Source organism: Lolium rigidum, chromosome 7 (assembly GCF_022539505.1).
Source record: "Lolium rigidum isolate FL_2022 chromosome 7, APGP_CSIRO_Lrig_0.1, whole genome shotgun sequence".
Classification (NCBI taxonomy): Eukaryota; Viridiplantae; Streptophyta; class Magnoliopsida; order Poales; family Poaceae; genus Lolium; species Lolium rigidum.
Window position 1 is genome coordinate 183,360,271 of NC_061514.1, and position 16,739 is coordinate 183,377,009.

Below are 16,739 nucleotides of genomic sequence, written 5' to 3' on the forward strand. Positions count from 1 at the left end.
TTGATTCTCACACGGAAAGTTCACTCATTCACAAACGAACGAAATTGACATCGGACTCAAGTCAGCCCAGAACTAATATGTGTCTGTTTAGTTGGACTCAAACAGACAGTTTTGCAAAAACTAAATCATCCTACTATAGTCCAGCTGTTAGGGCATGTACAACAGTCTTGACGATGGCTGTCTTTAGTGTCCTTCCATGTCAAATACAGACCATCCTACAGACACCTTGTACAACGGATCGTCTGTTTAGAAACCTACAATCACGCACCAAACGGTTGGAGATTAGATCGATCGTGAGAGGAAAAAACGGTCAGTTACAGACACCTCACGTACAACGGGAGAATAGCTATCGTTAAGCCACGATTTTTGCGGCACTAGACGATCGGTAATTCTACAGACGGGCTGCTCCCTCCTCGCTATTCTCTCTCTGCCACTTAGATAAAAATCTGACGTGTTCGACGCTACAGATGGCTGACTGTATACTACTGTACATGCCCTTAGTCGAATTGAAAAACAGCTGTATAGTCACTCCCTTTTTATCTTTTCTTCGACGCCTCAAGCGGCGCAGGTTATTTTTTGAGGGGTGGCAGAACTCGTGGAAGTACCGAATTCCGATGCTGAGCCCATAAAAGAGCCCATCCATCTTTCCACGGGCCTAGCCTGCCCTCCGTGATAAAATCCACGACGCCATACGATACGACCCAGCAACGAAACTTTGCTTGGCAGTTGGCATCGTGTCAGTCTCGACTCGCCGTCTCCCTCCTCCGCCAATCTCTCCGCCCTCGCCTCCGTTCGCCGGCGGCCGCCGCCCATGGCCGCCTACCAGCTCAGCGCGCAGCTCCACGGCCACGAGGACGACGTAAGCCCCCCGCCCCCCTCCTGCACTACTCGCCTCGTGTCCCTCGTCGCCTCCGCTCTCCGCTTTGCTTCCCCTGCAAGTATATACGCGATTCGATCCCACCAGGCCGCCCCCGACGAACCTTGGCGGCGGGGATCGTTTCGGTTTGCGGCCGTCCCGATCCGCTAGTTGGACGCTTTCGTTACAAGGGCGGCTCTGGTTCGCGTAATTCGACCTAGCTGGCTAGGTTGCCCTCCCGCGGGTCCAGCTTGCTTGCGCCCTCGGCCCGACGCCTCCCCACACGTTGTAGATTCCAAGTGCCCGCGCGAATCTAGTTATGATGTTGGTATGATGTTGGTAGTGGATTGGTGAAATCTAGGAACCATCGCTTACTTTCCATAATGCTGGAATTGCTAAGCTTATTTCACGAATCTATGTTCATCCAGAATGTCATGTCCTGTTTTCGTGGCCACGGTTTTGTGGTTCCAGTTAGAACCTTCAGCGTCTATAGCATCTAAAATACCAAACATAATACAAATTTGATTAGAAACCTCACCCCTTTATGCATTCCCATGTCTAATAGTCTTGGAAATAAAGAAATTACATGTATGCACTCATCAATTTGTAGGTATCCCTGTGTACTACTAACTGATTATTTTGCTCAAACCGTTAAAATTTGGGCAACGTTATATGTAGACCGCATCTTTATTTTCGAGCCTTGGCTTACGCAAGTACTTAGTTATTCAACAACCAAAGTTTCATCCTTATTATCAAAATCATTCATATTATTATATTTACTACACACTTGGTTCTTGTCTCATGTCCTTACTTTTCAATAGGTTCGGGGCGTCTGTATCTGTGGTGATGTGGGTTTTGCAACCTCGTCAAGGGACAAGACAGTGCGATTCTGGACACAGCACCCAGAAAAGAAGCAAGAATATGTTCTCTCTAAAACCCTTGTAGGACATTCGAGTTTTGTCGGCCCGTTGGTTTGGGTCCCTCCTTCTGATCGCTTTCCTGAAGGAGGGATTGTTTCCGGTGGCATGGATACCCTGGTGCTGCTATGGGATCTGCGTACAGGAGAAGTCGTTCAAACAATGAAGGGGCACAGTTCACAAGTAACTGGTCTTGCTCTAGATGACAATGGTGACATTATATCTTCATCCATGGATTGGTAGGTTTTTTGTACGGGCAGCGTCATACCTGTGCACAACTTGCTTGTACGGCTTCATCATACTTCTGCTTGATTGCATGTTTGTGGTGATTTCATCCTTATGCTGTTTTTGTTGTATATGCTGGAATCACATAACAAGTGCAGATAATGTTTTCATGGGATAGTTGTTTGGAAGATGTCGTAATGTAACATGGACGTAACAATAATATGTATATAGATAACTTGACTATCTTTTCTTTTTGGACAATTTATATTTCTTTCATCTGCACAAGTGCACACATCCTACTTCTGTTTCTCTCTACACCGAGTCCCTGTTAGAAAAGGTTGCTAATGTTACTTGTGGTTGAGGCTGCCTGTGGGTATTAATTATTTTTGGGCATACACATTTTTGAATTGGACTTTACGCTGGATCTTGTAGTCTAATGATCTAATGCGCTAATAGATGATTAAGTTTCCCTATTATAGTTGTTGGCTTCTTTGTTGTACCCTAACACATCTTTATGTGCAGTACTTTAAGAAGGTGGAGAGATGGCAATGCTGTAGAGGTTTGGGAAGCTCATAAAGTTGCAGTACAGACTGTTCTAAAGCTGCCCTCGGGAGAATTATTTACAGGTAGAGTTTCTGTTTTGTCTACCCATTTTCCATTTTTACTAGGTTCCTATTCTCATTTTTCTACATTGGTGCACAGGTACCTTGCACTATGCTAGTGTAATTTATTGTCTTTAGTTGTTTTATAGTCTTTTCATAACTGAACCTATGTGATTGGCTTTAGCAAAATATGGAATCATGGATTACTAGAAGTTTTCAGAGAGTAATTGTGACTTTTGAGCAACTTAGGCTTCAGTTGGTGCTGTGAAACATTTGTATTTTTCTACTTCGGCTACAATAATTAGTTGACAAACTTTATCTTAGAGGGTAGGAAAAAGGAGAACGATAATAAAAATGATAAAAATTTCCTGTACTAAATATGAACACTCAATTCACTTGGGGCACAACAATGAGAAACTTATCCCAAATGTTTACCGCAGTTTTCAGGATACTTATGTTCTCTCATATTAAAGCCCCCTATCTGAAATTAAATTTATCAAATTGTGATTAATGCTTTATACATATCCCCTTTTGTATAGGTTCAAGTGATTCCACTGTTAAGCTTTGGAAAGGAAGGACTTGTCTACATACTTTTTCTGGGCATGCAGGTTATTTGCTTACTCCTAATGTGTACCGGTGCTTTTCCACTTTGGCATTGAACAACTATGATTATCTGTTATGCTGGTGTCTTCTGTCTTGAGCTTATATTTTATACTTCGCTCTTATTTATTATATGACGTTTAGCCATATAGCTAGGATTCGGTTTTGTTTTATATTATGTATTTAATTTTTTAGGTGTTAATTTCTGTGCTCATCCACACATACTTGACCTGTTCACATAATGTTATCCATTGCAGATACGGTGCGATGTTTAGCACAGATGCCAGGGATGGGTATACTCTCTGCATCACATGATGGGTGAGTGTTTAAAATACTCACCTAACCAGTTCCACTTGCTTTTGAGCGAAAGGATAAAACTGTATGGTAGAAATTATTATTACGCTTTCCAAAAATGGTAAATATGTCATAATTGTTTGTTTAATATTTTATATTGCTGCTACTACTATGGAACCTATTTCACTCAGAAGGCTGCTATGGGGTTGACGGGGAAAAAAATGCTCATCCCTTTGGCCTTTTATCATTTCCATTATCTTCTTCAGTTTATATGCATCAAATGTATTCTTCCAGTTTGCAATTACTTTCTGTTGACATGATCACATATGGTATTTTGTTTGATTGCAGAACTGTCAAGTTATGGGCATTAACCGGCCAACCCCTGTTGGAGATGTTTGGGCATACTTCTCTTGTATATTCTGTGGATGCACATTCATCTGGTCTAATTGCCAGTGGCAGCGAAGATCGCTCAGTTAAGATATGGAAAGGTGATTTATTTTGTATGCTCTGTAGAATTCTTCTTAAAGTGCAGTGGCACTTTTTTATTGCATACGATTGTGTATAATTGTCTCCTTTACCAAACAAATCTTTAAACCCTGATGACTGTTCCATCTGGGGTACTATCCATTACTCAACTGGTTTGTCTACCTTCCTATGCCTTAGTCCAATTTTTGTTCCAAACAGAAATAGTCCGAGTCTGTGATTGTACTTCCTCTTAAGCTGGGATTCTGTTATAGGCAAAAGATCGTACCTACGTTGACCTCAAATATATTGGTTAGTAGCATAATGGAAGGGTAGTTGCATTTACTATAAGGGCAAAAATGACAAAAGGTAGAGAGATACGTGCTGGTTGCTGTTTAGCATCTGCATTCCTGGTTTATCCTTTGGCTAGTCCATGAGCATCTGCTCCAATGGCTTTCTTTGAGATGTAGGGTTTAGGGTTTTACTTGGGATGTATATCGTTCGATGTTGCAGTCTACTTTTGCTTCCATACTGAACATAAAGAAACCTGACATGTGCACTGGCGTCTTATTCCACACCTGCATCTATGAATCTGTTCTTGTTCTAGGGATGGTGATCTGAGTTGAGTGTCTTGGGTGCAGCTAGATTCGCCATTTATTTGTCTTGTTCTTTAGGATAATACTATACTTCTTCGGATTCATAATATGTGCTACTGTAGAAAAGGAAATTATATTGGAGGTCAACTAACTGAAGTTTTTAGGTTTGGTTGTTAGTACGTACCAGAATGCAGATTTTTAGTTCATGTACATGGTTATATGACTGTCAAGTAATATAATGCAGATGGAATCTGTGTTCAAAGCATGGAACACCCAGGTTGCATATGGGATGCTAAGTTCTTGGATAATGGAGATGTTGTAACTGCATGCTCTGATGGAATTGTGAGGATATGGACAACCGACAACAATAGGTTCTGCAGTGATGAGGAACTTGCAGCTTATACAGATATTATTTCTCAGTACACTCTTAGCAGGTTGGTTCCTACTGCTTCTTGATTTTTTTTTCATATTTCTATTGAGGTTTTGCCATCTTCTGCTTCAAGTACCATTTTTGTTGTGGTATATAAGACCTACTTTTACTGTTTAGCTAAGACCTATTTTCGTATCTAAAAGCAACCCTTTTTATGAATGGTCTGGTTATTCATACATTTAGTAGTTCTAATATAATCAACTGATCTTTTTGCCTTCTGTTTTTCTTCTATAGAAAGACTGTTGGTGGACTGAAGTTGACAGATCTACCAGGAGTTGAGGCACTACAAGTTCCAGGTCATATATCTCATTTTTCATTTTTCTGATACATTAGACGAGCATTGTGTTGATATTGCTACGACACAACTATTTATAGTAAATTCTTCAGCCTACCTTCATAAAACAAAAATGTCATCATATTATGGAGCTTAAATTAAAATTGGATTGTTGATGTAGTGTTGCACATCGAAATAATATCAATATCTAAAATATTCATTCTTTCCAGTAAACCTTTCTTCGCCATAGTTAAGCGCATTAGAAAGAAGTTAAGGGAATAACCATGTAAAAAATAAAAAGACAAATTCACTTTAAATTCTTTTGTGTTGCGGACTTGGGGTTTATATAAAATAACAGCAAATATCTGGTGTTGCCCAATGCATTGCGGTACATGTTATTTTTGGTCTGTAACTATTTTTTGGCCCAAACAGGAAATTCCGATGGCCAGACACTAATTGTTAGAGAAGGGGATAATGGTGTTGCCTACTCATGGAATTCAAAAGAGCTAAACTGGGACAAGGTAAGTACCTTTGTGCATTAGACCCTACCATTATATTATATTATATTAAGTTGCTATCCCAGTTACATGCAAGTGAGGATGCGGTTTATGTCCTTTTGCTGCTTGAATATTGATCGAGTTATTTAACTTAAATTCAAGTTGCGCAATTTGATGTATCCATGACGAAATACTCCATGCCTGTAACAGTAATGGTCCAAATTAATACATAAAATCCTCGAATAGTATAGGGTTGGTGACAGTACAAATGGAACCTTGTTTACCATACTTGACCTGGCAGTGGCATTATTACTTTTATTTTTATAGTTGTTTACTTTGAGTTCATCTGTGATGTTCTTTTGTCAACTAAATATCTAGGTTGGTGAAGTGCATTATTGCTTTTTTGTATAATTGTTTACTTTGAGTTCATCTGCGACTTCTTTTGTCAACTAAATTGCTAGATTGGTGAAGTGGTGGATGGACCTGGGGATGCTGCACCTGGTCAGGTTCATGATGGTGCCCACTATGACTTTGGTAAGTTATTTTCTCTTTGATGTGTTTTAGCGTAATATTTTCTGCTTGCTTATAGCCTTTTGATATTGTGCAGTTTTTAATGTTGACATTGGAGATGGAGAGCCTGTACGGAAACTACCGTATAATCGATCAGGTATATCACACATTTATCTTGGTACTTTAAAACACTTCTCTGTTATTTTTACCAGAGTAAACTTAGTATGGTGATCCACATGGCTATCCATAGAATTTCATCATTTAAATGGCTGCCCAGTAGTAAGTTTTTGCTCAGCTTCCATGTGCACGCAGTTTGAGGATTGAGAGTCTGCCTCTTTGCCAATTTAACTATCTTTTACAGTGTTGCTTATGAATGCTTGTGCAGATGATCCGTATGCAGTTGCTGAAAAATGGCTCCTGAAAGAAAATCTTCCTTTGACATATCGCCAACAAGTTGTAGAATTCATACTGCAGAATTCTGGGCAGAATAATTTTGTTCCAGATCCATCTTTCCGCGATCCTTATACTGGGGGTAAGCGTGTTCCTTTGTATATGTTTTGGCAATCGTCTAAAATATTATCAGATTGGCCTGTTTCGGTGGTGCTGTTGACACTGACTTTATTATGTATCAGGTAATGCATATGTACCTGGACAACCGTCTTCATCGAACGGTATGCATTCTTGCACATATATTCGATTTGTTACCTTTTCTCCTTTTCCTTTTTACTATACTTACATAACATGTAAATATCTCTTTCACCTTTTTTGTTTCGTTTCTTCCATGTCATGCCATAATGTTCTATACATATTTGCAGGTAGTGTCCCAAAACAAACTTTCAAGCACATACCAAAGGTACCACTTGGCGTTTTTTTAACTTAACTACCATCATGTTCTTGTGCTCACATGCACTTACACACAAAATATTGCAGACGCAGAGAGATTGATTGTTGGTTTATGACTGCTTACTAGAAACAATCTGTCATCAGATCTATTGCAGTATCTTAAAAAATAATTTCTCTTTCTTTGCAGACTGGAATGCTATTATTTGAGACGGCTCAGTTTGAGGGAATACTAAAGAAAATTACAGAATTCAATGCAACACTTGCATCCGACTCGGTAATTTCTTAGTTTATTTGTTGGTGGATTTTTTTACTTCTTTCAGAACCTTGCAAATTTCTTTGCATCTTCAAATGTTTAGCTTAAAACTATTACGGTGCTTTAAGTCCATTAGCTCCCATGTCTTGTCACTCGTTGGCCCATTTGTTTCTTATTACGGTGCTTTAAGTCCATTAGCTCCCATATAACCTTTTTAGTGAAGAGTAGTGTGGAAAAGGCACACCACTAGATTTGAGCATGGTTTAATGTAAAACTATTATGATGCTTTAGGTCCACCAGCATAGTTGGGCAAGGTTTGTTCCAGCTATTCCAAGTACACAGACATGTGGTCGATGGATCTATGTCCACGAGTTAGTGGTTTATTACAACATGTTCAGGATAAAGCATTGGTGTGTACTAGGATAGAAGGCTAGTGCGGTATATGTTTGATGAAGTATGGGTAGGATAATTTGACCTTGCTAGGTAAACTGTGAATTTCTTGTGTTCTTTTGGTAAGGAAAACTTGACCTTGCTAGGTAAACTGTGATTTTCTTGTGTTTTTGGCACCTTGTATACTACTATAGTACGGAGTACTACACTTGAGATGGGTTGGAATAATCTTTCTACGATAATCAAATATATTGCCATCCCATTAGTATGGTTCATCTAGCACAAAAAGCTAAAACTCTGGATCATCTGAATGAACTTTACGACAGCTTAGTTCAATCTGGTATCTCCACAAGGGATATTTAGAATCGCAATCATGTGCAAATAAGTTCGTTGGATTTGATTTCTATATCATTACATTTCATGGATGCACCCTGTCCATATGAACCCTTACAATGTCTTACTTGTCTATTCAGGAACAAAAACATTTATCCTTGTCCGATGCTGATTTTTCAAGATTAGCTGCTATAGTGAAAGTATTGAAAAATACATCATTTTATCACACAAGCAAGCTTGCAGATGCTGACATGGCCTTGATGATGAAAATATTGAAGTCTTGGCCTTCACACATGATGTTTCCAGGTACATCCCTTCTCCAAAAAAACTCAGGGGGCTGCATTAACACTGTTAGCAATAGCTGTCACCTGGTTATTACTAGAGTAGACTCTTAAATTCCCATGTTAGTTGAAACAAGAAGAGAAACATTATGAATTTACTGGGAACTCTTATTCGTTCTCTGGACCTGTCATGATTTGAAGTAAATTATTGTTTGTTAGTACAATGTAACTAGTTTGAATGGATTTCAATTATTTAGCGAAAAGGGCAGTTTATCAGTGTTAGAAAAATGCAAATTCATTGTTAGAGTCACTGATGAGGACAACTTCTTTTCATAAAGCCCGCACTCTTAGTCAAAGGAATCAGATAAAATTCAAACAACCAAGGTGCTAAACTGTCTATTTTGATTTCCCAACCTTATAACAGAAGGCGACTGACAATAAGAATGTTCAAGCTCGTTTTCTCTTCTGGAACTATTTTATCCATGTCTTATATCCTCTTACAGATGCTTCACAGAGTAATTTTTTTTTCTGATATAGTGGGCAGTTGCTTGGGTTTAACAGTTAGTGTATTATGTTTGAATATTCTAAGACAGCATTCTGTTCTCCTTGATGGAGATGGTTTTCTGTTCATCTGAAATAATCGTCCATCTCTACCTTACAGTTATTGATTTTCTAAGGATGTTTGTGTTGCATCCTGACGGCGCTACTTTACTTCTCAAGACCATCGAAAGTGGAAATGGTGAGCTTTTTGCTGTCTGTTAATTTTTTAATCTTATCAAAATAGGCAACCTTAGGTTGTTTATTCGTACTGACTTAGATTTTTTCCTCACGTTACCTATCAGATGTACTTGTGGACACTTTCAGTAAGGCTGTAGCACAACCTGTGCACCAACCCAATGTGCTTACACTCCTCAGAGCAATTACTAATTTATTTGACAACTCATGCTTACATGAATGGTTGAGAAACCATTGTGCGGAGGTAAAGCTCTCAAACTACATGCATTTCATTTTTTGGTTAAAGGTTGTTTATATTTAGTGGAAGTAGCTGTTGGTTTTGATAATTTTGATTTATCAATATTTCTACAACACGTATAGATCAATTTATGGGCCTGTTTTATTGCTTGATTGGTTCATACGACAAAATTAGGTGTGGAAGAAAATATTTAGTGAATTTACGAAGTACATGCTATCAAGTTATTGTGGAAAACTGACATTTGTTTGCTAAATTCAGATTATTGATTCTGTCTCGAGCTGCAAGCAATCTTTTAGCAAGAGCGCTCACTTGGCATACACCACACTTCTACTCAAGTAAGCCTTGAACGTGCTTAGCATGTGCATCTGGCGATGCTGATGTCCCTGCATTGATCTCATTTGCTTCTTTGTTCATTAATATATAATTTCTTTTGCAGCTATTCTGTTCTTTCAATTGAATCAAAGGATGAACAGAGTCAGGCACAAATTCTTTCTGCAGCTCTCGAAGTGAGTTCCTATCCTTCTGACCACTGTAGCTATTCCTGTCCTCGCGGTCAACCATGTTGACATTTCTTATCTGGATCCACAGATTGCTGAAGATGATGCCCAAGATGCTGATTCAAAATACAGAGCCCTCGTTGCAATCGGCTCTCTTGTATCCTTTTCAACATTCCATCACGTGACATACCATAATGAACGTTTCTTATAACATACTCCCTCCGGTCCTTTTTAATTGACTCGAATTTAGTACAAAGTTGTACTAAATCCGAGTCAATTAAAAGAGACCGGAGGGAGTACTTCTGAATCGCTTGCATTGCCTTGTTGCTTCTAAACTTTTTGGATGTGCTTCCCTTAACCTGTCTAACCATTAGATGTTAAATGGCCTTGTAAAGTCCATCGCACTCGACCTCGACGTGAAGAGCGTCGCAAGCAGTGCAAAGGATTCCATGGACTCGAAGATCGCTGAAGTTGGAGCTGATATCGAGCTTCTAACAAAATGAGATTGGGTGCCGTAAATATTTGAAAAAGAAAAAGGAACAGGCCCTCCCTCACGGGAGGCCTTTGTTCTGGGAGGTGCTGCCTTCTAACGAGTCACCATGTAGCGAGGCAGTTCAGTAGCAGCCCACTGGCGCTCCATTGTCAGGAGCTCACTACCATAGCATTTGCTGGTTTGCAGGAAAGTTTGCACCTTGTAATCAGGATGGTAGCGTGTTATGGACGGGCGCTGGGACGTTACAATCCTTGCCCCGATAAAACAAACTATTTATCCATCTGTGTACGTCCGATTATGAAGTCTGTTTATGCGCCTTACATGGTTACATTGGATATACTCCCTCCATCCCATGAAACTTGTCTTAGATTTGCCCAAATTTAGATGAGTGTCTAGATACATCTGAATTTTATAACTATAAGACAACTTCAATGAGATGGAGGGAGTAAATGCTTCCGATGTTAATGTTTGTCAACCAATCATCAACGGATGGTTTGGCAAACACTCCAGAGCCCAGAGGCCTATCATGGATACCCACTAGGAGAGTTTTTCTTTCCAAATCTGTGTGGTAAAGTACACTTGTACGAAAGGTGTGCCGCCGATTATTCTTAGACTTGATTGCATGGGGCGCAATTTTCACAATTTTCCCACCTGCTACATTGAAGTCTATGGCTGTCCAGTTCCTACTTTGAAGTCTATGGCTGTCCAGATCCTATTTTGTGTGACCAACCAATCAAAAAACTTGCATTTTAGGGGAGCCCCACGGCATTGAGAGTGGTAGACTTAAATTGCATATTTTATGCTGTGGAGGTAGAATATTTTCCATCATTTGTGAACTTCCAGTGAATTGTGTCGGGAACATTATGAGCAAGATGAACATCAAAAAGCAACCTGCAAAGCTTGACAAACTCTTTTATGTGGCCCAAGCCAAAGTCTTATGAGATATTTATTTGATTTACCGAATAGTTGGTATTAAGAACCTTTTTGAAGGTGCAATTCTTCCGCTTAGATCATTTGAAAAGCTTAGTGGGAGCCAAGTCTCTTGGGAAAAGAAGGGGATGTCCAAAATTTTGCCTTTTCTCCATTTTTGAGTGTGACAAAAGTGGTGGCCGCAAAAAACTTCATTTCTTCCTTGTTACATGGGTTGCCAAGCCCAATACTTGTTTCATCGGTCCATTCCAAAGCCTTCTTAGCATTAGGGCAGCGGCAAACTTCTCAAGATGCAAAATACCGAGGCTGCCAAACTTTGTGGGGGCAAAACACCTTTTCCCAATTTACCTTGCACTTGCCTTCGGTAACTTTATCGCAACCCACCCATAAATATGCACGAAGAGGGTGATGATCTTTTGTATGACTTCCTTGAGCAGGTCAATGGATGTGATAGGATCAATGGCATGCAATGTGAGGACAACGCGAACCAACACCATTCTCCAGACCATGTTTACTTTTTCCATGTGCCGGAGACAAACTTGCCGGCAATTTTATCCTCCAAGTGTTGGAGATCCGCTCTTTTAAATCTAGTGACACTCAAAGGGAGACCCGAATAGCGCATTAAAAGGTGGTTCTCATGGCTGATGATGGTTGAAAAACGTCGTCAAGGTCTATGTCACAACATTATATGAGAGCCAAAAGGCTTTTTTAGTGGTTGGGTCAAACCGGTGAGGTATCCAAAGCTACAAAGGATGGAAAGCAAGGCAAGAAATGTCCTCTCTTATCGGTGCCACAAAGATACATATAAGGAGGTGCGTTCCATCGCCGCTCTTCCACGGAGGGGATGTGTAATCGACCTTGCTCGGTGGCCTTGGTGAGAATATGGTTGATAGTCTAACACAAAGCCCTCTTCCTATCCATTCAAAAACACAGAGAGATGCTATTTTATAACTCTCGGGGCGGCGACTACGCATGGCATGGCCGGTAGACATAGGAAGTGTGGCATGTGGTTGTATGACTGGGTCAAACAGAAGCGAAATGACAGGAAACTATTCGGTCCCATGGTGACACTTCTTCCGTTATATGGACAAAAGATAGGGGCATTTTTTGGGTACCCTTCGGGTTACTATTGAGAAGCTCCGGAAGCTGGTCTCCAACCGACTTCTCTAGACATAAGCACACACTTCTTTTGAGCTTATGTGGCGAGAAACCTATAAGCCACTTTAAAAATCCAAAAGAAAGGGCCTAAGTCAAATTTCACCTGAGGGTGGATTAACCGAACAAGGACGCCTTAGAGAGCAATAAAAATGATAAGGAGGAAGTAGAAGTAGAGGATAAAAAATAAAAAATGTTCAAAAACACAGAGAGATGCTATTTTATAACTCTCGGGGCAGCGATTACGCATGGCATGGCCGGTAGACATAGGAAGTGTGGCATGTGGTTGTATGACTGGGTCAAACAGAAGCGAAATGACAGGAAACTATTCGGTCCCATGTTGACACTTCTTCCGTTATATGGACAAAAGATAGGGGCATTTTTTGGGTACCCATTCGGGTTACTATTGAGAAGCTCCGGAAGCTGGTCTCCAAACGACTTCTCTAGACATAAGCACACATTTCTTTTGAGCTTATGTGGCGAGAAACCTATAAGCCACTTTAAAAATCCAAAAGAAAGGGCCTAAGTCAAATTTCACCCGAGGGCGGATTAACCGAACAAGGCCGCCTTAGAGAGCAATAAAAATGATAAGGAGGAAGTAGAAGTAGAGGATAAAAAATAAAAAATGCTCCATCGCCGGGATTTGAACCCGGGTCGCCTGGGTGAAAGCCAGGTATCCTAACCGGGCTGGACGACGATGGATTTGTGATGCTTCTTTGAGCTAATAGTATATATTTCATTTCTGTTCCATATGGTGCTGTACAAAAACAAAAAAAGTCTCCATCGCCGGGATTTGAACCCGGGTCGCCTGGGTGAAAGCCAGGTATCCTAACCGGGCTGGACGACGATGGATTGTTGTATGTTTTGTGAGATCATTTAATATATTGCATGCCCATCTGTTGCTGTACAAATTTGCATCGTGGTGTCTCATATGTATCGTAGCATGCAACTCATTTATTGGTGACTTTTATAGAATTTTTTAACTGTATGTCATAAATTCACGCGCTCCAAACAGTCCCATATCACTAGCATGTGCATACACTGTCAAGAACAAAACGTTGACACTAGGACTTCGTTTCTTCCTTACCAAATTAAAGAAGGGCCTTCAATTGTTCACTACATCTCTATGTGACAGCCATTGTCCTCAATATAAAGGAAGTTGGATTTGGTTCATCTACCACCTTGCTGTGTTCAAGCTTCCTAAGTGGATCATTAAAAAAATAAAGAATATCAAAAGTAGGTTCATTTGGATGAAGCCGGGGGTGGTGCCGGGAGCATGTACGCACGCCTTGGTAAATTGGGCCACCATATGCCGGGCAAAGGAGCTTGGCAGCCTAGGCGTTTTCAGCATCGAGAAGTTCGGCAGAGCTCTATGATTCTTCGATGGCCTTGGTATGCTTGGATTGAACCAGATATGCCGTGGCTAGGCATGCAGCTGCCTTGCGACGACACGGACATAGATACCATAGATACGTGTGCGTCTTATTCATTGAAACGGAGATAATATATCACGTTATTAGTGAAGAAATAGCGGGTTATTTTAATGCCTCTCAGTTGCCAATTGCCATTAAGCCCTTCAGTGGAATTCAGTGCAAACTAGAAAATGAGGTGCCGCTTGTTCAAACTTGAGTACGTACGTACACCGCTGGTCCGCTGCACGAAAATTTATTCCCCGGACATAACCGGACACATGACTACTATATGCTGTATCCAGGTGCATATAGAGTGTGAAATGCCCATCCGTCAATGGTTTGCGATGATCACCTGCGCCCTGGTCTCATATTCAAACCCGTAGCTTTCGAGCTTGGAGCTGTCGGCGGAAAAGATGAAGAGTCCCGGCAGCTTGTCCTGCCGCTGCAGCTCCATGGCTGCGCTGATGCCTTGCTCCGGCGAGAGCAGCCCGGTGACGTCGCCGGTCTTGAAGCTGGCCAGGACCTTTGCGCCGGGGTAGTTGGCCTGTTGGTCGTTGTAGAACTTGACGTAGTAGTCGACGTTAGTGTTGGCGCCGTAGCCGTAGAACTGGAAGTTGACGTAGTCGATGACGTTGGAGTACTTGCTCCACAGCGCCTGGTAGTACTCCTGGATTTCGGGTCTTTCGAATGGCGCGATGGAGGTGGCGATGTTGGGGAAGCTCGCCTTGAGCTGCGTGAGCAGGCGGCCGATGCACTCGACGAAGGTGTCGACGTCGGCGCCGAAGTGCTCGTAGTCGACGTCCACGCCGTCGAGCCCGTACTGGTTGATCATGACCGAGAGGGAGGTGACGGCGTTGGCCACCCAGGAGTCGACGGAGGACGGCGCGAAGGTGGCGTTGACGCCGGTGTTCTGCACCGTGTCGCCGCCGAGGGCGACCATGATGCTCAGGTTCGGGTGGGCCGCCTTCGTGGCGGACATGGCGGCGGCGGAGAGGTTGTCCGTGTCCCAGAACGGGCTGAAGACGCCGTTGGTCGGTGCGGGCGGGGACGACTGGCTCGCCAGGTAGTCGATGGCGAAGGCGAGGATGAAGTGGAAGCTGACGCCGGCGTTGACGGGCACGTCCGAGAACTGGACGCCGGTGAACTGCGCGCCGATGTACTCGCGGAACACGTATCCGTTCGTCATGGCTAGCTCACAATCTGAGTCCAACTGAGGCTAGCTCGCTCACTTGATCGAATGTCATCCATGCTCGATTTGGTCCAAATTTATAGCGGCTACGCATACTGCATACTCCGTACATGGACGTTTGGAACAAGTCAACAATGGGTAGCTGCTAGAATTTCTAGGCTTGTCCTGGTCAGCAGTGTCGTTGTTTTGACAATTCTTCGCGCCAAGTCGATGTACCGAACTGCCGAGGAGACGACTACTCGTCACCATCAGCGTCACCACATAAACGAGCCGGAAGACAGCCATGCGGATACGAGTTTCGATTGCGAAGTGAATAGTAGAAATTCGGTAGACTGGAGGGCAACTGAATTCAATATGGCAGCTAATGGTAAGCCACCGATGTGAGGTTGTGAGGCCGTGAAAAAAGTCAATGCATTTTTCAATTCGTATTTTTAGCCTTTATTTTTTAAATATATTTGTACAAAGGTAAACGTGTGTACGAAATATGGATCTTAAATGTACGTATTTGTGACATGTATAAAAAAACATCCGCAGGCAAGTTTCAAAAAATATAACTTGATATAAAGTAAGTTACGTTGCAGAATCAGAGGGGCGTAATCTCAAAGCAACAACAACATGAAAATCAATGGCCTCTTGGAAAACCAAACCTTACCCCCCGTGTTGCACCCAGGCGACACCGGGGTCGTCCCTTGTGCCGCCGGCAGCTTCTCCCCCACCTCGGCACCGCTGCCATCGGGCCTCACTGCGGCGGGGGGCCCTGCTACCGAAGGTGACATGCGTGCTCCTCCTCTCTGGTGGCATCGGCGGAAGGTCAACGCGGCTGGGGCGCCTTCAACCGGCTGGTCGACCCACGTACGCCAGGATGGTGGCCCTAGACGGAGCGGTGGTCCTTGCTACATCGATGTGGCAGTAATGGTTTGGCGGACGTCTGCTTCAGCTGGACTGGAACTTTCCCCTTTTTATAAACACCACTAAGGATGAAAATCACCTTCGGATTTTCATCTTAGGAAACACGTGTTAGTATGGAAATAAATCATGAAAGCATTGATTTTACCCTTGCAAAAATTGAGAAGTTATTGTGAGGCATATTCTGTTTTTCGCGCTCTTCGAAACGTTCACGTCAGCTTGATGGTTGTGTGTGATGGTTACCATTCTGACAAGGGTCACCACTGTTATGTCCTATGAAGTTGGACGGAGTAGTACTGGGACATCTTTTGTTATGTCATTCCCGATGTCAGAGTCGACAAAAATGAGGTGCACCCACGAGAATACGTATTACTAAACAGAAGTAGATGAAGCATACACATATGAAATTAGAGTTGAAGTTTTATTCGAGTGCTACAATTTAAGTCTATGAACGAATGCAAGCACTCTCCCATAGACTTAGGGCTACTCCCATCGAAAACGCTGGCCACACACCTAATAACATGAATCTTTCAAAACCTATTTGAGCGTATTTACAAGACAAACATTTTACCCTATGTAACATCGGGTGTGGATTTCTTATCTCCTCAATTGCCTAGATCGCATCTGCTGCAGGTCTAAATCTAGATGCTACGTCTGAGACGTAAAGATAAACCCTTTAGGGCATCTTCAACCCGGGGACGCAAAACGCAAAACGGACAGCCCGCGTGTCCGTTTGGGTAAAAACATGACCCAACGCGCGGACCCAAATGCAAAACGGACAGCCCGCGCGGTCCGTCACGACCCAAAGCCGGCCAAAATTT

The 16,739-nt window shown here is 42.2% G+C and overlaps 2 protein-coding genes and 2 non-coding genes across 4 annotated transcripts; 1 reads left to right on the plus strand and 3 right to left on the minus strand.

The window, feature by feature from the left end:
• The first annotated feature begins 751 nt into the window (after window positions 1–751).
• On the plus strand, window positions 752–10,631 carry LOC124673300 (phospholipase A-2-activating protein). Its single transcript, XM_047209411.1, has 22 exons — window positions 752–859; window positions 1,678–2,012; window positions 2,521–2,624; window positions 3,140–3,208; window positions 3,458–3,518; window positions 3,843–3,982; window positions 4,797–4,986; window positions 5,217–5,278; window positions 5,689–5,777; window positions 6,215–6,287; window positions 6,361–6,420; window positions 6,649–6,795; window positions 6,896–6,934; window positions 7,079–7,116; window positions 7,294–7,380; window positions 8,223–8,388; window positions 9,025–9,102; window positions 9,206–9,342; window positions 9,595–9,671; window positions 9,773–9,842; window positions 9,925–9,990; window positions 10,208–10,631. The coding sequence occupies exons 1-22, from the start codon at window positions 812–814 to the stop codon at window positions 10,334–10,336; spliced, it is 2,265 nt and encodes a 754-aa protein (XP_047065367.1). The 5' UTR covers window positions 752–811; the 3' UTR covers window positions 10,337–10,631.
• Window positions 10,632–13,039: 2,408 nt separating this feature from the next.
• Window positions 13,040–13,113, minus strand: TRNAE-UUC. Its single transcript has one exon. It is a non-coding gene; the product is annotated as a tRNA-Glu (tRNA).
• A 76-nt stretch (window positions 13,114–13,189) lies between these two features.
• Window positions 13,190–13,263, minus strand: TRNAE-UUC. The gene has a single exon. It is a non-coding gene; the product is annotated as a tRNA-Glu (tRNA).
• A 747-nt stretch (window positions 13,264–14,010) lies between these two features.
• On the minus strand, window positions 14,011–15,034 carry LOC124678430 (chitinase 1-like). The gene has a single exon (XM_047214323.1). The coding sequence runs from the start codon at window positions 15,007–15,009 to the stop codon at window positions 14,155–14,157; it is 855 nt and encodes a 284-aa protein (XP_047070279.1). The 5' UTR covers window positions 15,010–15,034; the 3' UTR covers window positions 14,011–14,154.
• Between the last annotated feature and the right edge of the window lie 1,705 nt (window positions 15,035–16,739).

Bases quoted from the DNA above. Each gene is read 5' to 3' on its own strand.
- LOC124673300 (XM_047209411.1), top strand. From the start codon at position 812: ATGGCCGCCTACCAGCTCAGCGCGCAGCTCCACGGCCACGAGGACGAC. The intron at 6,421-6,648 runs GTATATCACACA...ATGCTTGTGCAG, and splicing joins ACTACCGTATAATCGATCAG to ATGATCCGTATGCAGTTGCT. The intron at 9,103-9,205 runs GTGAGCTTTTTG...GTTACCTATCAG, and splicing joins GACCATCGAAAGTGGAAATG to ATGTACTTGTGGACACTTTC.
- LOC124678430 (XM_047214323.1), bottom strand. From the start codon at position 15,009: ATGACGAACGGATACGTGTTCCGCGAGTACATCGGCGCGCAGTTCACC.